A 23,843-nucleotide genomic window follows, 5' to 3' on the forward strand; every position below is an offset into this window, starting at 1 on the left:
CTTCCTTCCTTCCTTCCTTCCATCTTTTTTCCCTCCCTCCCTTCCTCCCTCTCTTTGTTCTTCCCTCCCTCCCTCCCTCCCTTCCTTCCTTCCTTCCTTCCTTCCTTCCTTCCTTCCTTCCTTCCTTCCTTCCTTCCTTCCTTCCTTCCTTCCTTCCTTCCTTCCTTCCTCTTTCTTTCCTTCCTCCCTCCCTCCCTCTCTCCCTCCTTCCTTTCCTTCCTTCCTCTCTACCTTCCTTTCTTCCTTAATTCCTTCCTTCCATCTTTCCTTCCTTCCTCCCTCCCTCCCTCCCTCCCTCCATCCCTTCCTCCCTCCTCCCTTCCTTCCTTCTTTCCTTCTTTCCTTCCTTCCTTCCTTCCACCCATCCTTCTTTCCATCCTTCCTTCCTTCCTTCCTTCCTTCCATCTTTTTTCCCTCCCTCCCTTCCTCCCTCTCTTTGTCCCTCCCTCCCTCCCTCCCTCCCTCCCTCCCTCCCTCCCTCCCTCCCTCCCTCCCTTCCTTCCTTTCTTCCTTCCTTCCTTCCTTCCTTCCTCCCTCCCTCCCTCCCTCCCTCCGTCCCTCCCTCCCTCCCTTCCTTCCTTCCCTCCTTCCCCTGTCCTCTCCTATTTTGATTTTGATATCAGTCTAGGAGAAGTGACTTGGATATCCTAGCACTCAGAAGGAGAACACTTTCAGAAATAAGCCCTCACCTTATTGAGTCTCTGAGAAAATATGCTCTGATGTATCTTGTCAGTGCCCTCTGCACCAAGCACAGCTCTGGGCTCACCAGGAGCTCCGTTCACTCTGAATGACAGGGAGACACCTGCAGGGGCTCTAGCCTGCCTTGCTTCAAAAGGCCTGAGCTGTGGTGGGAGGGTCAGTGGCCAGCCTGGCCTGGGGCTGCAGCCACACCTCACAAGGGAGTTTGGAGCTGTCTGAGGTGGGTTTCTCGGAGCAGTCTGAGGATTGACAGAGAAAGTGATGAATCTGAGGTGCCTTGATGACTGCACCAGGAAGGGAGTGAGGAAAGTGTGCATAGGCCAGGGAAGAAATGAACAAAAGTCAGGTTCATAACGGACATCTCGGGGTGCCCCACACAGAGATGGGCAGGGCTGTGGGGGGGCAGACCCTCCGCAGTCAGACACACATGGAGCTTCTGCTGGAAAAGAGGCCTGATGCCCTCTGGGGGCGAGGCAGCTCTCCGCAGGGAGGGCAGTTTCAGAGAGAGGGCACACTTTCAACCCACTGCCCCATGATAGCATCTGGGGTGCAGATAGTCTGACCGTGAAGGGGTCTGTGTGGGCACCGATAGCATCCAAGGCGCAGGGATGCCTCCAGACAGGAGGCTGGGAGCTGAGCAGTGGTTGTCATGCCTGTGGACAGTCAAGTCGTAGCCACCTTCCCGTCCCCCAAAGAGCAGCCAGGCCTGGAAAGTGCGGTTCTTCCTCAGTTCTCTGGTTCACATTTTTGTTTTATGGGGGGAAGTGCTCCTAAGCGGTCTCAAGAGGTCCCGAGGTCTCTCAGTCAAGTGGGTCAACAAGGCAATGTGAGGGTCTGAGATTGCAATGCTGCCTTGGTCCTGTGGCTGCTGTTCCTGGGTTGCCAGGGACCAAACCAGGGCATGCAAGGCAAGTGCCTTAACCCCTGTCCTATCTCTCGGGCCTCTATTTTATAATCTTGGAAAGGACATGAGACCCATCCTGGTTCTCAGACTCCCCCCAGCAATTCCCTTCAGTCTCTGCTTTGAGCAACCGACTCAGACTGCCTCCGACTCACAGGGGAGCTGTGGCCACAGATCCAGGCAGGGTTGGTCGCACCTTTGGAAGCATGTTAGCCCATTTTTACAGGCTTAGCTGGGATTGGGCTTTGGAACTACTGATGCTGAGGATCTTGGAGCCTGAGCCCGCTTGAGTAAGTCTCTAGAAAATGGCCCTGCTCTGCTCGGCGAGAATGCAGGGCAGGATGCCAGGCACGGTAAGATCTACCTGAGGCTGCGATGAGTTTCAGGAGCACATGCTCTAAGCAGGCCTTGCCTCCCAGGTGGGTAGCTCCAGCCTGCCGCAGCGCCCTGGCATGTCTAACTTTATGGAGGATCGCAGGACTCCTGGACCCAGAGTAAGGTGCTGGTGAGGCCCTGACCATGACATCACCCTATTAAAGCACCCCTTTCTCCACCACCACACCCACAACCAGGGCTTTAATCAAAGCTGCAGATGACATCACCTTTGGGGGACCAAAGGGGCAAAAGACAGCTCCTGAGAACAACTGCCCGAGTGGGATCATGACAGGTACAATGGGAAATTGTTTGGAGGTTGTGGCCACGCTTCAGGCCAGCCCCGATGATGGTTGGACTCTGGCAGCTGGAGAGCGAGAGAAGCAGATGTATTTGAGAGAGATTTGGGTGTGCTGATGCACTGAATCACTGTATCACTGTCATCCTGTTGTTCATCAATTTACTTGAGTGGGCACCAGTAATGTCTCTGTTACACTCAGCCCTGAGATTTTAGCAGCCTTTCCTTACTCATCTTTTGCAACAATTGGAGGCTCTTTCAGGGTCAGGGGAATGAGACCTATCATTACTGTTTTTGGCATATTGAATACGCCACGGGTAACTTGTCAGGCTCTGCCGTGCGGGCAGGATACTCTCAGTAGCTTGCCGGGCTCTCCAAGAGGTATGTATACATATACATATACATATACATATACATATACATATACATATGCATATACATATATATTTTACTGTATTTGGGATATGAATATGCCATAGGGAGCTTGCAAGGCTCTTCTGTGCGGACAATAGACTCTTACACTTGTCAGGTTCTCCAAGCTGATGCAATGGACAAATAATCAAAGAAAAGCAAGACTTGAGGATAAAGCTCTGGGTTCTGGCTTGAGTGATGGGCTGATTCAGTGCCATTACCCACAGGAGTGAAGCATCAAGGGACGTATAGAAAAATGCCCACATATAAATACCTCCTCCCCCTCATCTCTCCAGGGGGCTCATTCATAGGCATGGGCTTTACACCACTTCCCAGCATCCACCATGGAATTAAGTCCAGCTGCCCATAGTGGTGTCTGACCTAATAACATCGTGTTGGCTACTTCTAGCCTTGCCTTGATTCCCCTTGATTCAGAGGCATCCTCTGAACTTTATAAATACGCTCCTTGCTGTGAAATCCCATGTTTCTAGAGGAAAGACCCCTTCAAGGCAAAGCTGGAGAAAAAGGACTGGACCTGCCCCTCCTGGCCTAGATTCTGGAGCTTTCTGCTCCATCCCCAGCAGTCAGATCCCCGGGGGTGCTGGCCCCCTCCAGCCCTATGCCCAACAGCCCTAGAGAAAGAAGCAGGCCCCCAGCCAGTCCTCCTCCCAGCATGCAGAGGCACCATTAGGATTCAGAGGCACTCCACTTTCTCTAGAGGCCATTTGATCCTGGGAGGTGATTTTAATCAGGGATTTGATCATCCTACAGACATTCTTGTTCACGCTCATTCTTTTCGGGTTCCCCCAGGACCCTTAACAACATTACACTGCAATTTCAGGTTTATATAATTTGGTGCTTAATGCACCTTATGACTGGCCCAGAACAATCCAACTGGCTGGAATGTCAGTTTCTCACCCTGGGCTGGCACTACCCCAGAGTGGCCCACTCGGTGTGGGGCAGCATCCAGTGTGCAGCCTGAGAGTAGGGGTGTCCAGGACCTCTTTCCTCACAGCCCAAGAGCAGATCTGGGAGTTGGGCCACTCCCTCATAGTGCCAGTTCAGCTGTCCAGTCAGATCTCTGACCCTGACCTCTCTGCCTTGAACCTGGGTGCCACCCTGCTCAGCCTGTCTCTGCAAATGTCCCAAAAGCTCCCCATGCATGAACTTCACACTCAGCACATCTGACTCTAAACCCTGACCTTGCTCCCTAAACCTGTGTCCCTCCGTCCTGTCTAACCCCACCCCTGCAAGTGGCACCACTATATCTGCCTAGAATCCATATTTGATCTTCAAGTGTGATATTTTCTTATGGGGTAGCATATAGTGCAGCCTCTAGGTATTTATTTATTTCCTTTACTTGCAAACCATGAGCTCCCTGAGGACAGAGGGCCCTGCCTTTCTCATGTCCAGTGACTAACCAGCAACTAGCATACTACGGGTGGCTGCCCTGGTTCTGTATTGGGTGTTAGAGGGTATTACAAGCACAACAGCTTAACACATTGACACTTGTGCTTACCACCAGTGCCTCCCAGTTGAAGGTGGTTTAACCAACACAAATTGCAGCTATTTGTGGGGTAGGGGTAGGGGAAATGGTAGTGGGATACACCTGGCTGTGCTCAAGGATTAATTCTGGCTCTGTGCTCAGAGAGGAACTAATCCCCAGCCTATGAGACTCTGGGGAGTCATATACAGTGAGAGATCCAACTGTGGTTAGCTCTGTGTTGAGGCAAGATAAACACCTTACCCCTGTACCATCTCTCCAGTCCCTGGCCACCTATTTGCATAAATGGTTCGCCCAATCCCATGTGAGTCTCTGGTTCTAGGAAGAAGGCAGACAATTAAAAATAAATAAGTAAAAAATTTCATGACACATAGAAAGATCACACTCATATGTGGAATATAAAGTAGCTGAAAGGTACAAGCTTACAATGTTGTGATTCCTGGCAGACATTTCACTAGACTTAGTTACTAAAATACAGAAATCCAAAACTATGCTGCTGCTAGTGCGGCCTCCGGACCTCATATCTCTTCATTCTCAGCAATGGAAAACAAATTACCAAATGCTTTCTTTTCAGCAGATCAACTTTAGGGGGGAGAAACTCCAAATCAATAATAGTGAAATTTTTTATTGAAATATTGAATGTAATCAAAGTAAAGTGAAATTTACCAGTTACACATGCGGGGTGGGGGGCTGGGGAGGTGGGGGGAAGGGGGGAGGTATATTATGATTCTTGGTGGTGGAATATGTGCACTGGTGAAGGGATGGGTGTTTGAGCATTGTATAACTGAGACTTTAACCTGAAAGCTTTGTAACTTTCCACATGGTGAACTAATAAAATTAAAAAAAAAATTTCATGACAATTTGAGAAAGGAGCAAAGGGACACATTGAACTTAAAGTTAGGCCATGTGGGAACTAACTCCAGCTTTGCTGCCATCCTGCAGGGAAAGATTTAGTGACCTACTATCACTTCTGACCCTTAGTTTCTTCATCTGTAAAATGGACATGAACTAACAATGCCTTGAGGTAAAAATGAGAAAAAAACTATCCGTCCTTCCACTCCCTACCCACCAACTGTGCATCTACCTACCCATTCATTTACTACCTCCATTTCTCCCTTCTCTCATCTTTTTTCTTTTCTCCCCTTCTCTTCCACCATGGATGCCCTGAAGCCATACAGGAATCCAGTCATTAGGATGTGGGAGAGTAAGATTGGACCTTGCAGAAACCAGGACCACAGTGACAGAAGCTGCATGCCCGTGGCACTGAAGGATAAAGGGCTGTGTGCACGGGTGCAGAGGGAAACAGGTAGACATTTAGGTCAAGGAAACTCCCTCCAGAAAGATTAAATCACAACCCTGAATGTTCTTTGCAGAGAAAATTTCATTGCTTCTGCCGATATCTCAGGCTCATGCCTGAGCAGCCCTGGAGCCCAGAGCTCAGCCAACACTTTTGTTTTCTTCGATTCTCTGTGTTTGCTCTCATGTTGAAGCCAAATGAAATTTGACAACACAGACAATCTTGCAGACACGCTCAGACCACAGGACACAGCCACTGACCTTCCTTGAGCATCAAAGCTGCACTTATTTTGAGCATCTCAGAATCGGTGGGTGTGGGAGGTGGGCCTTCCAATTGACTCTGGGTGGCTGGAATTTGTCATCTCCCATGGGTGGTGATAACTTAATCCTATCCCCCTGTCTGAGCAGAGAACCTTTTATCCACCACCTGATTGTATCTGCAGAACTTTCCATTTTTCCCCTCTGAGACCTGGCTGGAACCAGCCACAGAGGCATGCTGGAAGGCCCCCCCTGTACTGTGAGACCCCTTCACCCAAAGATAGTCTTTTTATTATTATTAGTGAATCACTGTGAGGTACAGTTACAGACTTAATAACTTTTCATGCTTGTATTTCAGCCATACAATGCTCGAGCACCCATCTCTCAACCAGTGCGCATTCTCCACCACTGATGATCCCAGTATCCTTCTCACCCTCCATCCCATCTTCCCTATCCCACCCCACCTCTGTGGCAGGGAATTCCCTTTTGTTCTCTCTCTCTCTCCTTTTGGGAGTTGTGGTTCGAAATAGAGGTATTCAGTGTCCATCGTGTTTGATCCATAATCCACTTTCAGCATGCACCTCCCATCCCCAGCGGGTCCTTGAGCCACACTTTACCTGTTGTTCCCTTCTCTATCTGATCAGCCTTTTCCTCCTGCATGTGAAGCCAGCTTCCAAGCTGTGGAGCCAATCTCCTGGTACTTATTTCTACTATTCTTGGATGCTAGTCTCCCATTCTGTTAACTTTATATTCCACAGATTAGTACAATCTTTGTATGTCTGTCTTTCTTTTTGACTCATTTCACTTAGCATGATACTTTCCATGTTGATCCACTTATATGCAAAGGTCATGACTAAATCTTTTCTAACAGCTGCATAGTATTCCATTGTGTAGATGTACCAAAGTTTCTTTAACCAGTCATCTGTTCTCGGGCACTCGGGTTTTTTCCAGATTCTGGCTATTGTAAACAGTGCTGTAATGAATGTTCGAGTGCAGATGTCATTTCAACTATACTTTTTTGACTTTCCAGGATATATTCCCAGGAATGGTACGACTGTCCACTCAAGGATATTTTTCAATTTCCATTCATCTGGGAATGCATGTAAGTACTGAGCCCTGATCTCATTTCACATTCATTTCTGTCGAAGGATTTGGGTTTGTAATGTTCTAGTTCACATATCTTTCCCAAATGTCTGAAGCCTCAAGCTCAGCCAGGGTGTTTACCTGGGTCTTGTTGAACTTTTAAATAGGTCATTAGTTGTTCTCCACAACAGCTGCCAACAAATCCACCACAGCAGCACAAGCTCACTTCACACAAGCCTCAGGGGTGCAGGTAGGGGTGGGTGGGGAGAGATGCAAGAAAGCTTGGGTGAGCTCTGGGGAGCTATGGCACATGCCCAGTACAACCACCCACACCAAGAGTGGCTTCTAGGAAGAACTGAGCTTTCACCTCTCCCGTGTGGCCTCCCCACCCCACTACCATTCCATCCCCAAGAAGAGCCCATTGCGGACTCACGAATGACCTGCCTCCCCTGCAGTCTGCTCAACCTCCTCTCCCTTGCAGTCTTCTCAGCCCTCCAATCCCCGATAGCCTGCTCAGATATTCCCCCCTTTGCTTTTTTCCTCAGCCCTCCACTCCCCTGCAAAGTGCCCTGCTGTCTAGGAGCTGGCCACTCCCCTCTCCCTGTCCAGACCTGGCTGGGGCACCTGATGTAAACTGTTTCCAAGGTCTCAAGAGGCAGGAATGACATTCAAATGGCATCTGAGTTTACAACCCAGGAACCAAATCCACTGTGTGATTGTCACAATCCAGAAACCAAAAGTCACTTGTGACTGTGTGCACTGCTGAATACATCCACCAGCCCAGGAGGGACCTCCCTGCATGAGGGGGAACTAAGGATGCCTGCAATAAACAGCATCTCCAGGGAAGCTTCTAGTTCTCACCCTGGAAATTAATATGACAGGGGCCATAGACCAGGACTTTACTGGCTCTGCCCACATAGCTTGCTCTGCTCATCAAAGACCAAATCATGGATGCCCCACTTGGATAAAAGCCTGGAGACTTATAGCAGATAAGCAGCAGGCCAGAGCCAGCACTGACTGCTCCTCTGGGGCAAACTTGGGCTCATGCTCCTGTTCACCATAGTCCCCAGCATTCCTTATTGTCTCACCCCTGCCATTCTTGTTATCTATCAAAATTGGGACAGGTAATAAGTTGAGGGACTCAATCCTGAACATAGTGGCAAGACTGAGTCAGGTTCTGTCACCAAATCCCACCTGAGTTGAACACACTGGCCCTATCATTCCCAGCAGTGCAACCTTTGACTTCTCCAATTCTTGATATTCTCATCTATGACATGAGCATGAGGATAATAGTACCTACTCTATATTGATCATTCTTTGGGTAAAGTGAAGCAACACATCAGAGAATCTTAGCTAAAACAATAGCTCTTGTTAACATTTGCTTAGTCTGAGAATAAACTGTATAGCATCCTGGGGGTATTGGGTTCGGAATAGTTTTGAAAAATTGCGAGTAAGGAGGGAGGATCCCCAGTATGACTTTTTCAAGCCAGGAAGGGGTGAGGAACTTCTCCCACTTGGGACGTATCTTGAGGCTTTGCTGGGGCAGCTTGGTTCCCCACAACCAGCAGCAAGGCCATCCATCACCTGGGAACAGGAGACCCCTCTGATGACCTCTCTTACTTGGATTGCCCTTCCAGCTCCAGGAACTTCCCTTGGCCCAGATGGTCATAAGACAGACCATGGGAAGCAGGTCTTTTGGATATTGAGTTCCCGTGGGCTTTGTGCATCAAACCACCTTACCTTGATTCACCTGGGAAGCAAAGATGCCCAAGCGCATTTATGGCAGACTACTTATGGAGAACTCGTGAGAACTGCCCGGAAGGACGGCCTTTGTCTTTTTGGGGTTGCTCTTGGTTGGCAAATAAGGATGCCAGGAATCCCGATTCTCTGACAGTTTCCCCTACTGATCTGACAAAGAGGCCTGAAAGGGAAGATGAGCTCCCACACCATTTCCAGACTCAAGCAGGTGCCTCTGGATGGCATGTGGGAACCTCAGCAGAGTGGCCTGAGGACAGAGAAGAGGCTGGCCAGGCACAGGGAGGGTAGAAACTGGCTATCTCTGAGGCAGGGTGACCAAAAAGCAGGATCTCCAGGCCCAGGAACACCTCAGGCTGCACAAAGAAGGCTTGTTCCCTGTCAAAAGACATTCAAGGGGAGATCCCAAGCATTGCAAGAGAGGATCAGAAATGCAGAGACCCTGCCTGGTGAAGCAGCCTCAGGCCCTCCAGCGGAGGACTGGGCTAGGGCCGGAGAGGGAGCCCATGTCGGCAGGACACACAGCAAGGCTCTGTGTCAGCAGGGAACTGCAGGTCACTGGGGAAACGCTGGCAGAAGGCTAAGTGGGAGCAACTCAGGCATGTTGAGGAAAACCAGGGCGTGGAGGAGCATGTCCCAGGCTCCAGCAGCCCCGAGACCTTGTGGCCCACTGGGGAAAGCGAACACTGCTGCTCTTCTCCACGGAAGCAAGGATGGGCTGGGTGCTAACATGTGGCATCTTGAGGGACATTACAGAAAGGGACCTCCCCACAACCGCCACCTCTAGATCCCTTAAAGAAGGCATTTCCGAGACAACCAGGCCGAGGAGTTCCACTTAGCAAATAAAAAGCACAGACTGGATTCTGTGTCCCACATGCCCCTTCCTGGGTGTCCCAGAGAAGTAGAACCCCATGCACTCAGTTGAGAAAAGGGCAATCGGAATCTGTCAGGAAGATGTAGCTCTGATTCCCTTCCTCCCCGCACTCACTGGCTGAAGGAGGGTTCAATTTTAGGATGGGGTGCTTGAAGAGACAGAACAGGGATTAAGCTGTGTGCCTTGCACACAGCTGACCCTGTTTCAATCCTTGGCACTACTTGTGGTCCTCCAAGCACCGCCAGGAGTTTTCTCTGAGCTTAGACAAGACCCCACATCCTCTCCAAAAAAAAAAAAAAAACTGACAACAACAACAGCAACAAACAACATCAAGAATGCACAAAATGAAAAATACCCTGATTCTCAGATCAGGGTTCAGATCAGAGGGGTGGGTGAGACCTGAGTCAGATAAACTCTTTCCTTGGGAGAGGGCACTGCACAGCATCCAAGGACTCAAGCGTGCCCTGGCCCGAAGGAGCTCTCAGACTAGCAGTGCAAAGTGCAGGGAGTGCAGCCCCAGGATTTACTTAGGAGCAATGGTGAGTGCCTCCTGCAGGACTGACACTGGCTGCCAGAGGTACCGGCATCTTGCCTGGTCTCATGGGTGGGTCAGTCTAGTTACACCAGTCAAAGGCATAGGGATGAGAATGAGACAGAGCCTGCAGCTGAGCAGGCTGACAGCCCACGTGCCTGGTTGTATAAATACCTTTAAACTGCCTGAACCTTGGCTGTAATTAGATTAGCTATATGGGATTCTTTAAGCTCCATAAAGCACAATACTGTTGGACCATTCTTTAACTCCGCTTTTTCTCCCCCCCCTTTTTAAAAATTTTTGCAATTATTCCAGCTGCAAGCAAAGCTGTTGGTTTGATTTTTTTTTTTTAACAGCCTGGAATGGGTATCTCTTGTGGAGGACGGCATCTTTGAGACATTAAACAATGATTAGGCAGGCTCTGGGCCAAGGGATGATGGGGGCCTTTGCAAGGGGTGGAAGGGGACCCAGCAGCTGGCAGTGAGAAATCTGGGAGCTCTGATTCAATTTTGTCACTGCATTGTGAATTACCAACAATTAAAAAAGCACAGTGATTCGCAGTTACACAATTATTTGTCATTGTTCAGAATTGTGAAGGTGGCTCCAGGTAGCAGTGGAAAAGGCTGCGCCATCATGAGTTAGTGGGGTATTGTTCCCTACTGCTCACACAAACACACCTAAGCCCAGTTATGGACAGAACATATGGGTGACCTCCCAAAGTCACAGCTTTAAGGCCTAATCCCAATCTGATGGTACTTGGAACTGGAGCCTGGCAAATAGTCAGGCTTGGCTGAGTTCATGAGGATGCTGTCCCAAGGATGGGGTCAGTTCTCTGTCTGAGGAAATGGGGACAGACACCGGCGCTCCTGATCTCCATGCACAATGCCAGAGAGGGCCACAGGAAGATACCGGAAGGAGGAAGGAGTCTTCCAGAAGCCTGGAAACTAGGTGCTCTCAGATACCCAGCTTGGACTTCTGTCCTTCCCAAAAGCATAAATTCATTTCTGTGGCTGAAGCCACTGGTGTGAAGCACTTTGTTAGAGCAGCAAAAATGGACTAAGACACCATGTGCATGTGTGTATACACATCCTCATTCTGCATAAACATACCCTCAGACTCACATCACATACACACATACATGCTTACACATGCTCACCCTGCATAAATATTTCCTCAGATTTATACCACCCACACATGTTCAAACACACACACACATATTACACACACACATGCTTATACATGCTCACCCTGAATAAATATACCCTCAAATTTATACCACCCACACATATTCACACACATATCACACACACACTTATACATGCTCACCCTGAATAAACACACCCTCAGATTCACATCACACACACACATACACACATACATGCTTATACATGCTCACCTTGCATAAATACACCCTCAGATTCATACTATCTACACATGCTCACACACACACATGCTTATACAAGCTCACCCTGCATAAAAACACCCTCCAATTCACACCCACCCCCATATACTTGCAATATACACTTGCGTACACACATACAGCTTATCCCTATTTCAACAGAAGTAGGAAGCGACGAGGAAGCTTTCTGTCATCAAAAGACCTAAAGCATTGCTATGGACTGTGTGATTCCTTTCAGTGCCAACACAAGTCTAGAAACCTCTGTATACCATGTCTTTCTTTACTGGGCTAGGTTTGACCCCAGGAGACAATGCATCAGTTTCTCCTAGGGTCGTTCATTGCCCCTCCCTTGCTAGCCCTGTTGCCCCACTTCTGGTGGTGAGACTAGTGCTGCAATACTCTGTGGCTAAAACTCAACTATGAATAACCTTATAAATAGTGGTGCTTTAATAAAAAATGGGGGACATACTTAGAATACTCTCTGGCTTATTCTAAACACTCACTGCTGACTATGTGCTGATTTAAGGCTGGTGGATGAGACACTGGGAAGTCCACATCATGTTCCTCTGGACTTGCCACTATGGGACACCATGGAAGTTTCACAGCAATCTGCTCCTCTGTGACCAGTGAGTAAACAGTCAGTAACAACAGGGAGAAAGGGGGTCAGCATGAGCAGGGGCACCAATGGGTACTTTCTGGCCCAAAAGGCAGGGGGAAGGCAGGGATGAGACCCTTCCAGATGCTATGACTATGCTCTGCTATGAGACCCTTCCAGGTGCTATGACTCTGAATGCAGGATGCACAGGGGCAGCAAAGGCACTGCATTGTGGGAGGCAGCCAGTCCCTCCCAAAAGGGGACTCAGCAAGGGGAACATGCCAGAGCTACTGCAATCAAAGCAGAGGGCTCAGCTGTGTCCCTACATAGCATGGCAGCAGACAGACTGGAAGATAGAGAGAGCACGAAGGAGGGGAGAAAGAACCTCCTGGCTGTCAGAATTCCTGAGGTCCTATCTCTCCTCTGCTGTCCACACACAGAGACCCTGGCAAGTTTCTGCACACTAGGACCTCAGAGCCAGCTGGGATTGATGGCCCTCTCCCACGGACTCCGCCACCACACCTCCTCTCATAGCCGCAGGCACACGATTCCCACAGACAGCTGGATCCAGATGTGGCGGGTACCAGCTGCAAGTGTGTGACCAGCCATTCCCTCACCTAGGAGCAGTGGGAGAGCACCAGCGTCATGCTGGTTTGGGCTGGACAAGTCCCTACCAGCAATGAACAGATCAAAATCTCCAGGGAATGGGATTCTTTCTTTCATTTTTTTTTAATTAAAGAACTGTGATTCACAAACTTATTGATAATTGAGTTTTAGGCATATAATAATTCAACACCAATCCTACTACTAATGTCTATTTCCCTCCACCAGCGTTCCCATATTCCCGTCCCACCCCCAACTCCCACACCATCCCCTGCTGTCAACTAAAGAAGTGGCTATTGCCATTGTTTTGATGTGCTTAGGCATGAAATTCAAATTCATTTTGAAACTTCAAGTAGCTGGAGGAAAGGGTGTATGAGGTTTATATTTATCAAAGGAGGTGTGAGTTCAAAGAAGGAAGCACAAGAGAACAGAGAAAATCAATTTTCCTGTGAAGTGAGTGTGCCTAGCATGTGGGAAGGAGTGAGGGGAGGAAGCCTGGGCATCTTCTCTGTGCCAGGTCCTGTGTGGAATGTCTGTGTGACATGAATGAGTTGTCATGGTGAAGGGTGAGGGAAGGTGTGCTAATATGTGTGATAATGTTTGGAGCACAGCCATGGCCACCAAAAACCAGTTGAAGGACTGACTGACTGAATGAATGAATGAAGTGAGTGGATATGTAAATACATGCCAACAGTCAAAGGAAGCGATGACTCCATTGGCTGCAGATGTTGATGCTTTGCTCTCTCTGGAGGTCTGTAAAGTGGAATTATTCAGTCCCACTTAATGACACTGGCCCTTTGGGATTTTCCAAGAAGCACAGTAATTACAGCAGGAGCCTTCGGGTCATGCTCACACCGTTTACCTGAGATAAGGAAACGGAGGAGAAGCAGGGAGGGAAGCCTGGCCTCAGAGTTACAGGGCAGACAGGGCCCCTGGAAGTCAGGACAGCTTGTCAAGGGACCCAGGAGGGAGGAGGGTCAGAGGGCACAGAACTGAATTTAGGCCAAGTGGGGTAGCAGAGCAGCAAACGCTCTGAGTTCTACCACTGCGCCCTGCATGCTATCAAGGAAGCATGGAGCATGGAGGAGGTCCAAGGGCCACACCCCACCCACCAGGAGGAAACATTCCACCCAGCTGTGCTGCTGCCAGAGACAGACTCTAGAAGCTAAGGGCCTGGCAGGAGGGGGAGCAGCAGATGCAGCAGTGGTTCCGACAGGATGCCCCACTGCCTGCCGCAGAATGCTCTGGGAAGCCTGTGAGAAGGAAGGCGCTTATGCTTTGGTCAAATTTCATCCCTTCTTGGCACTGACTCGGTATTTACTGTACAATCATCTACAAAGAGCAGGCCCTATCCTAGGGACTGGAAATCCAGGAATGAATGAAGCAAGTTCCCCTATCTTTATAGAATTTAACGTACAACTGGAGGGAAATTGGAAAAGTTAATAAAGTAGCCATGAATGCAAGTCATGTGGGGGGGGGCAAGTGGGATGGGAGGCATAGAGGGGAGGAGCATTGCAGGGGGAGGGCCAGCAAGTCCACATGTCCAGAGGTAGATATTGTACATTTTTCCATTGAGCCACACCCAGCTCTTAAGCATCATTCTCCTAATCCAGCCTCAACACTCAAGTTTGTGACCTCTGCGGCTGCGTGAACATCTCTGACACGGCACCAGCCTGTGGAAAAGCAGAGCTGCTTCAGGAAATGTCTAAGGAAGCAGAGAACAGACTGGACCCTGATGCACAGATTCCTGCATTGCCTTTGGCTCGAGTCTATGGACACAGGACTGATGGTCTAAAAAGGTGCAGAGAGGAATGTTGTGATGAATGTCCTTCCCTAGGGGCCCGGAGAGACCCCAAAGCCCAGGTTTCTCCAGAGCAGGGGCTGTGGGACCAGCTCTCAGGACTAGCCCCAGAGCACGGCAGCCATTCTGGAACCCCCCCCCCCCCCACACACACACACACATACACACTCCTGTTTCATTCCTTCTCCAGCACCACGTCCCTTCCATTTTGCATGATCCCATTTAAAAGGCAAGCAATCCCTGAGGTAGGGATTACACGCCGCAATTTTACAGATGAGGAAAATGGGGTTTGAAGAGGTTCAGAATGCATAGTGAGGAAGAAGCCGGGAAGAGGAGAAACAGAAAAATGATGGAATATCAGGCTCTGGGCTCACTTTTTGAGCGGGAAAGAAAAGCCAGAGCTTCCTCAACACAGGGACTGAGCGGTGCCATCACTGCTATTATTATTGCTGTTATTCCTACTCCTGTCACAGTCTGTCCTGAAGATACCCTGAGCTCTCCCCACAGTTTAGGGGACACCTTTCATCCCAGCCCCTCATCACATATTCAGGGACTCTATGGAGCTGGCAAGACAGGGCAGGGCACTTAAGATAACAAGAGAACCCATAGCGAGGAAGTGGCAGAACTGAGGCAGGAAAGCCAGTCCTCCCTCTTGGATCTCTCTCTCTCTCTGTCTCTCTCTGTCTCTGTCTCTGTCTCTCTCTCTCTCACTCACAACTGGAGGCATTCAGGGCTTACTCCTGACGCTGAACTCAGGAATCACTCCTGTTGACTCAGGGAACCCTATGGGATGTCAGAGATTGAACCCAGGGTGCTGCATGCAAGGCCAGCACCCTACCTGCTGTATTATGCTTCTGGCCAACCCATTCGGTTGGCATTTGTGTAACTCCTAGCTGAGCTGACCTGATGAGAGAGAGAAAAAAGGGAAAAAATCAAAAAAACAAGTGCTGCTTTGAGTTGAGATGTGACTCTGGAGAATGAACCCACAAATGTGCTAAGGCTGGGAATGGCAGTTCCTTCCAAGGCCAAAGTTTTCCTTTTTCTTTTTTTTTTTTTTTTGCTTTTTGGGTCATACCTGGCGATGCACAGGGGTTACTCCTAGCTTTGCTCTCAGGAATTACTCCTGGAAGTGCTCAGGGGACTATATGGGATGCTGGGAATCGAACCTGGGTCGGCCTCATGCAAGGCAAACGCCCTACCCGCTGTGCTATCTCTCCAGCCCCAAAGTTTTCCTTTTATAAAAACAATTTTCCTCCTATTTTATTGAGGTACCATGATTCACAATAATGTTAATTTATGCATAAATCATTCCAACTCTATACCTGAGAGGTGAAAGATATTCCCTTTGTTCCCAAAGTCAACTCTGCTTTCTGGGTTCCTGGACCCCACTGCTTCTCCCCCTCCACAGAAGTCGTACTTCCTACCCCAGACTATACGATTCAGGCACGCAGATTGAGGTTCTCCAGACCTGGAAGCCGCCATAGCTAAAATCTCGCCACCAGATTTCCTTAGAAAGTTCTTCAAGCGAGTCTAATATGCAGTCAGGAGCTTGTAAACAGTCTTTCAAAAAAAAAAAAGCGAGAAATACAATATAATACAAGACAAGACAACAACATAATACGAGACAAGACAAAGCAGAACAACACAATATACAACTGAATAACATGGAACAAACAGTAACAGAAATGGTAATAATAAGAGCTCTTCACACAATGGCAGGGAAGCAGTTGCTTTTTGAAAGTTGTGTAATAGTCTGGGTGCATGTGGGTGGATGTGTGTGTGTGTGTGTATATGTGTGTGTGTGTGTGTGTGTGTGTGTGTGTGGCGGGGGTGGAGAACAGGTGTGAAATCCTGGGTCATGAGGCAAATATATTTCTTACCAAAGATTATGATTTTAAAATACTGTTGACGGAAAATATTACTTTAGTTTCTGCCTTCGCTCATGATTCTCCATTACAGTCAAAATCTCTCACACAAAATTCTAACTCTTTATCTTCAGCTGGTTCTGCAGCCCCCGTCCCCCCACTACCTCCCACCCACCTCCTCCCACACACACTTTTTTTTTTTTTATAGTTTATTTTTAATTAGTGAGTCAACGTGAGGGTACAGTTACAGATTTATACATTTTTGTGCTCATGTTTCTCCCTTACAGAGTTTGATAACCCATCCCTTCACCAGTGCCCATTCTCCACCACCAGTAAACCCAACATCCCACCCCCCCTTCCCAGTCCCGTCTCCCCCCACCCCACCCTGCCACTATGGCAGGGAATTCCCTTTTGTTCTCTCTCTCTGGTTAGGTGTTGTGGTTTGCAATAAAGGTGTTGAGTGGCCATTGTGTTCAGTCTCTAGTCTATATTTGGCCCGCATCATCTTTCCCCCACATGACCAACAACCACATTTTACTTGCTGTTCCCTTCTCTGAGTTGCCCAGAGTGAGAGAACAGCCTCCAAGCCATGGTGACAACCTCCTGGTACTTATTTCTACTATTCTTGGGTGTTCGTCTTATAGTCTATTATTCTATATTCCACAGATGAGTGCAATCTTTCTATGTCTGTCTCTCTCTTTCTGACTCATTTCACTTAGCATGATACTTTCCATGTAGATCCACTTATATGCAAACGTCATGACCTCATTTTTTCTAACAGCTGCATAGTATTCCATTGTATATATGTACCAGAGTTTCTTCAACCAGTCATCTGTTCTAGGGCACTCGGGTTTTTTCCAGATTCTGGCTATTGTAAACAGTGCTGCGGTGAACATATAAGTGCATATGTCACTTCGACTATACTTTTTGGCTTTTCTGGGATATATTCCCAGCAGTGGTATTGCTGGGTCAAATGGGAGCTCAACCTCAAGTTTTTTGAGAGTCGTCCATACTGTTTTCCAAAAGGGCTGAACTAGCCGGCATTCCCACCAGCAGTCCCACACACACTTTTCTAAAGCTTCTAACTAAGGTTTCCAGGATCAGCACCTTCCAAATCCAGGGGTTCCTTGCCCAAGTTCATTTCCTACCACCTCTCGATGGGCTCATTCCTTTAGTGCTCACAGCCCCTCTGCCATGGAATCTGTGGTTCTTGCATCTCCTGGCCTTTCCTCCTCTCTCAGCCCTCTGCCCCCAATTCCTAAATCATTTCCACTCACTATTCTCTTAAAAACGTCTACGTTTTGTTCTCCCCTCTCTTCTTGGCCACTCTCTCCTCCGTATTAATGGCTTGTCAGTCTGGGAACAAGCCTCCAAATTCACCCACAGGATTCCCTGCTTGAGGCTATGTGAAAGCCTCTCTTTCAGAGAGAGGGAGAGCCCTGGGAGAGAGCTGGGGATTGGCTTGCTGCATGTGGAAGTCTCAGCCCTAATGGGCAAATGAAGCAAACTAGTAGGGCTCACACACCCGCTTTCAACAGGAAAAAGTGGAGGCTCTGAGAGGTTGAGGGACACTTGGGGATTAGTCGACTACCACCTCTGAGTTGTAAGTTCCTAGGCCCTGAGACGTCACACTTGCCTCCTGTACAGACACACCGGGTCATTTGCAGCATTAAAGCTACATACCCTTCATTCAGTGGGGGCCATGCCACAGAGCCATGAAGGAAGCTTTATAAAACAGAGGCCAGACTCGGCCAGACTCTCCAAACTTCCACTGAGGCAGAAGTCTCTAGGAAAATCTGTCATGAGTTTGCACTTTCTGTTTTGAAGTAATTTGAGGTTCTCAGTGAGGGACACAGAAATGCCCAACATGGTCCCCTGTGCCCTACCCCCGTCACCCATATTAACAACTCACACAACAATATCCTCTGAGAAGGTGCTGCCTTAGCCACAATCCTCCAGAATTTGCTTGGGCCTCTCCAGACACGCACTCACATGGGGGTATATATATGTCAGTCTCTATTGCTTCATGTCACCTCACCACCATTATCACTCTCAAGACCCTTATTTGTACCATCATAACATGTCACAAAGGTCGGAGTCAGAAGTACCTCATTCTTGATGAAGAACCACTGAGTGCAGCTCCTCAACCCTTTCTCCTGCAAATGCACCGATGTGCATCCTATGTGGTACCCTGACTTGAGAACCCAGTCCCTGCGTAGGATGTAGAGTCAAGAGATCTAACTAGTACTTCCTTCACAGTCTCTCACAGGCTGGACCTTGCCTCAGACTCCTCACCCTCCAGGTCCCGAGACCTCATGTTTGTGCTGCTTCGCTGGCTCCTCTTGCAGCTCCCATCTTTTTTTTTCCTTTTTGGGTCACACCCGGCGATGCATAGGGGTTACTCCTGGCTCTGCACTCAGGAATTACTCCTGGCGGTGCTCAGGGGACCATATGGGATGCTGGGAATCAAACCCAAGTCGGTCGCATGCAAGGCAAACACCCCACCTGCTGTGCTATCACTCCAGCCCTGCAGCTCCCATCTTTAAAGTGCCCCTCGTACCCACCCAATACCACAACCAGTGCCCACTTCCTGGCTCTGACCACACTCTTCCTCTCACAAAAACTTTCAGTGGTTTTCCTGTGGTTTCTTCCTATGCAAAAGAAAAGCTAAGCTCTTATAACTCCAAACATTAAATATTCTATGGACTCACTTTTCTTATTCATATTTGTAAATCTCAGTGGTCACTTTTCTTCCTTTTTTTTCCCCCTATGGGGATTTTGAGATAATGTGGCACCTTTAAGTCCATGATAAAAAGTCTTGCTGTGAGGGAGAAACAGGAAGCTCCAAGACCTCACTTCTAGATTTCTTTCTCCTCTTTTTCATGTGCTGAGAAGGTGCAGCAGAAAGGGCCCATGGATTCCTCTTGCTCAGGGCATGATCAATCTTCCTTGGAAAGAAGATTCTTTTACCTGCTTCTTCCTTTCCATCTAAGTGAGTAGTGTCAGGAGGCCTGGGCTCACAAGGGTGGGTCAATCCCTATTAGCCCTGGGAGGTGAGGACCTGCCTTGGGTCTTTGTTTCTTGGATCCGAGAAAAGTGAGGGTGAGCACTGCTGGAAATAGGGGAGCACAATCCCTGCCAGCCTCCCTCACAACAGATAGTCACTTTTAAAGCTGCACCATCGACTGGATGCTGTCTTCGATGCTTTCACCTCCCTTCAGAGCCCCGGGACAATGGGAGTCTAGTGATGGATAAAAGCAATGCCCTTCATAAAGCTCTCCAATCCCTTTCTCACACTCCTACACTTCTTACTCCATGATGATAAAAAGGAAAAGAAAATTTCCTTATGGAGATTAAATGTATTCTAATTATCTGCTATGCTTCAGCTTTAATTGATAATAAAACACAAATCTCCCATCTGAACTCCTCATTAAAGCAACTGATTCATTGGAAAATATACTCTGTGAAATCAGCAAAAGCTCAGAAGATAACACAAGCCCCGTGAGAGACGTCATGATGCCATGACCCGATGGTCTATTTTCTTTAAATCACACATTGTCCAAAGCACAACTGTATGAATGGTCCTTTGGAGAGCAGTGGTTTGCAAATCTGTTTCACTGCAGAGTCTCTAAGCTTGGAGGAAATTAGCGGGTGGGCTACATAGGGCTTAGTATGGAGATAGTCAGATGCCAAGAAATATGCACCAGTAGGAAGAGGCAGCTGGCAGTGAGGATGGGAGATGCAGACATGAAAATCTCAACAAGGACTTGCAAGCCACCTGGGACTTTGCTCTGGTCAGGTGGAACAGGGAGAGATGCAAAAAGGCTAGACTCTCAACAGCTCTGTTGTCCCTGGGTTATATACCTGCTACCATTCACAATCTCAACTACCACCTGCAATATCAATACCCTCACCATCCCTAGCATGTTTGCGAAGACAACACCCACAAACAATCTAAGCATAGACCAAAGAATGCCATTTAGTGAGAGAATATTCATAGAAAATGAAGAATCACAGGAAGGAAGTCTCACTGTATAGGTAGGTGATGGGGATATAGGTTGGAGATGTTTATCTTTGATTGACTGGGACTGAGAGAGACCATGGATGTCCACTAAGGAAGATAAGGAGAACAGGGCCCTGGGGATATGGAGAGGCAGCACCTCTGGAGGGGACCTTTAAGGGTGGTGACCATTGTGACTCTCTCTTCTGGGGCAACTTCCCACAGAATCTTCAGAAAGAAGGACCCGCAGGTAGATGCTGAGCCTTTTGCCGATGTGTCAGTCCAGGATCAATGCACTCACCGTTGCTGCTGTTGTCATCCACCAGGATGATCTCCTTGAGCAGGCGTGGTGGCGTGCGCTCCACAGCCGAGTGGATGGAGCGCAGCAGCACTGACAGTGCCTCGTTGACAAAGATGAACACGATGCTCATTTCTGGCAAGCTGTCGGGGAATGAGAGGTTGCGGCACCTGGAAGCAAATGAGCAGATATGTCAGAGACTCAGCTGGGGTCCCCCCTAGGGGCTGGTCTACTCCATGCCTTGGCTCCAGTTTTGCTGGGGGTGTGAAGATTGAGAAGACTGGATTCTTCCCAGGGTTTCTGGGACATACACAAAACAAGTCCCAAGCAAGCAGCAGATGGGCTGGTGGCCCTTGAGATGTTTTTGCCCCATGCCAGAGCCTGGGTTTGTCAGCAAGCAACCTGACTGAAGAGCCATACCCTGCACAGTGCCTGGGACACTGCTGGGATCACAGAACATTTTTCCAGAAAAATGACTCAATATTCTTCATATTAATAGGATAGAAAACATGGCCAAAGGAATGTCTTAGGTTTGCAAAACCAGAGATATGGTCAAAGCAATTGCAATCTGAAGATGCTAAGGGGTTGGCTGGGAAGGGATGAAGGGGCTTTGTGTAGCAACATTCTGAGTATAAAACAATAATATGGGTATTGTACAGACAAAGAGTGATAGCACAGTGGGTAGGGCATTTGTCTTGCATGTAGCTAACCCGGGTTTGATTCCTTTGTCCCTCTTGGAGAGCCCGGCAAGCTACCAAGAGTATCCCGCCCACACGGCAGAGACTGGCAAGCTACCTGTGGTGTATTTGATATGCCAAAAACAGTAACAACAAGTCTCACAATAAAGATGCTACTGGTGCCCACTCGAGCAAATCGATGAACAATGGGACAACAGTGCTACAGTGCTATTGTTGTAAAAGTAAATAAAGTTTGGGGGATTAAAGTGATAGTACAGTGGGTAGGGTAAGTGCCTTGTACACAGACATCCTGAGTTCAATCCCTGGCACCACATATGTTCCCGGGGCCCTGCCAGGAGTGATTCCTAAGAGCAGAGCTAGTAATAATCCCTGAGCATTCTATAGGAGGCTGCCCCCAACCCCAAAAGGAAAACTAACTAACTAAATAAATTTCTAAAAGAAAGGGGGAAAAGGCTACAGAAAGTATTAGTTTCAGAGCTAGACCTGGCACTGCACATCTCCAGCTATTTCTGTCCAGAGCCGGAGGCCCACCATGATCCCTGGTCTGAAAAAATAAAAAATAAATAAAGTAAAATAAAGTCGTAGTTTTTCCCAAATTGTGGCCAAGACCTAGAAGAGGTGTGGACTTCTGTGATGTATCTCAGGAGAGAAATGCATCTCCTCTAAGAGCTCTCGGCGGCCAGAAACATGCAACCTTTTCTCCAGAAGGATCATTGTATAGGGCCTGTTCTCCCCTTGTGAGGACTCAGGGATGTGACCTCAGAACCAGGCTGAAGCTGAAGTCAGAGTCACAACAGGAAAGGAAGAGGGTCCAATCTAATCCCCTACATAGACACAGAGGCAGGCTCAGACAAGCTGAATCCCCACTGGGAGTCAGCTGCCAAGACAGAATCCCAGCTCTGGTCTTCTGACATTGGTGTTGGGGCTCCTTTCCAAAAGGTATGTGGTCACAAGGAGATCACCCCTTACTGCTCCATTGTCCCTCTAGTGCCACTGAAAACATAAAGCCATTTGGAGTTCTCCTACCTGAAGTGCATGAAGCAAAATCACAGACGTTTGCAAGAAGAGGAACACACAGCCCTGATATGCGGCCTCTGGGAGTCACACCCCAAGGAGTGACTTGGTTCCCAAGAGTCTGTCCATTTTCTACCTGCAAGCATTGACTTGTGATCAGAGAACCATTGTAGGTAATGGTTCTCATTGTAGGTAATAGGTAACACTCTCTAAACTAAAATGTCTTTCCAGAAGGCTCTTATTGTCTTCAGGACTGTTGACTGGAAGAATAGAGCAGCTATCGAGGCCCGTGCCAGGTCCTGGTCTGGGAGAGGAGACTGCCTGCCAGCTCCCATCACCAGCCTGGCAGACTCCAGGCATTCAGGGCTGGTGACATGTTGGGTTGCTCTAAAGTGGGAGGAGCAGCCAGGTTGGAACATGCAATGATGAGCATAATAGCACAGGGCTAGCACACGTCAGTAATTAAAGTGCTGCAGGATAGGAATGGACCTGCTCTCCTTAATGAGGAAGGCTGCAGGATAACCGGCACTGAGCAATTTGGAGAAATCACCGTGGGGCCCCGGCCTGCTTAAGAGCAGGAGATTAATAAACTAAAATCACGGTCTCTATGGTTACCAGAAATTTACAGAAACTTCTCCATTCTATTTCCAGCTCTCCTTCCCTCTTACTGAAGAGAGGTGTGGGGGAAGGGAAAGAATGGAGGCCTTTCCCCCACTTTGCTCCATGCTTGAATAAAACCATCATAACCATTCACAAGTTGAATAAAACCATCAGGTTAAGAAACGTGGGTAGAATCCCAGACGTGCGTAGAATCATTCCTCTACTTAATGGTGGAAATAGCGAGTTTCTTCCTCTGGGGCAGGTGCTGCTTTCAGCACAGAGTGGAGTTGCAGGACATGGCACAGAACCAGTCTTCATGGAGCTTGCACTCGACAAGGGGAATGAATAAACATGAATGCAAACATGGTGTCATTTCATCTCCGAGCAGCAAAGGGAAGTTAAGGGGTGAGAGGACAGTGTGGTGCTCTGTGAGGAGCAAAAGACAAAGGGTTGGGGCCGGAACATCAATGGCACAGACTTGGCCTTGGCAAAGGTGCAACGGAACAGAGGTAAGAGGCAGTAGAGGTGACGGTGGGAATCAGCTCACTTAACTGCAAGGAAGAGACAAAGAGACAAGACAGGGGAGGTGGGGGTGCCGAATGGCAAAGTGAGACTAAGTGACCCCTGAAGCTCATCAGACCCTTTCCAAAATTATTCTGTTGTTGTGAACACAATCTTTATATCAGCAATTAAAAGTTTGTGATTAATGGTCCAATAATTCCTCTGGCCAATGTTCTTTTATGACTACCAAGAGCAGCGGGTCTTTCCTTAGGCCTGGAAGCTGATGGAAGAAGGAGCACAGGCTACTCGCTAATTGCATTTCTAAAATAATATTACATATGATCTAACTCCTAGCACACGACCTTTGTACTTTGTCCATAAAAGGAGAATGAAGAGCTCCTGATGAGCACAGTGCATTCACTCTCCTCCCCCTGACCTCTCCAGGGAGAAAGATTGACCTGGGGTCTGTTTTCCTGCCTAGAGCAT

The 23,843-nt window shown here is 48.3% G+C and overlaps 1 protein-coding gene across 1 annotated transcript in view; it reads right to left on the bottom strand.

Moving 5' to 3' along the window:
* Positions 1–23,843, bottom strand: part of GALNT18 (polypeptide N-acetylgalactosaminyltransferase 18) — a 383,589-nt gene that overhangs the window by 149,855 nt on the left and 209,891 nt on the right. Inside the window, exon 3 of the mRNA XM_004613599.2 lies at positions 20,548–20,714. Within this exon, the coding sequence (XP_004613656.2) occupies positions 20,548–20,714 (167 nt within the window). The remainder of the gene's footprint in view (positions 1–20,547; positions 20,715–23,843) is intronic.

Source organism: Sorex araneus, chromosome 6 (genome assembly GCF_027595985.1).
Source record: "Sorex araneus isolate mSorAra2 chromosome 6, mSorAra2.pri, whole genome shotgun sequence".
NCBI lineage: Eukaryota > Metazoa > Chordata > Mammalia > Eulipotyphla > Soricidae > Sorex > Sorex araneus.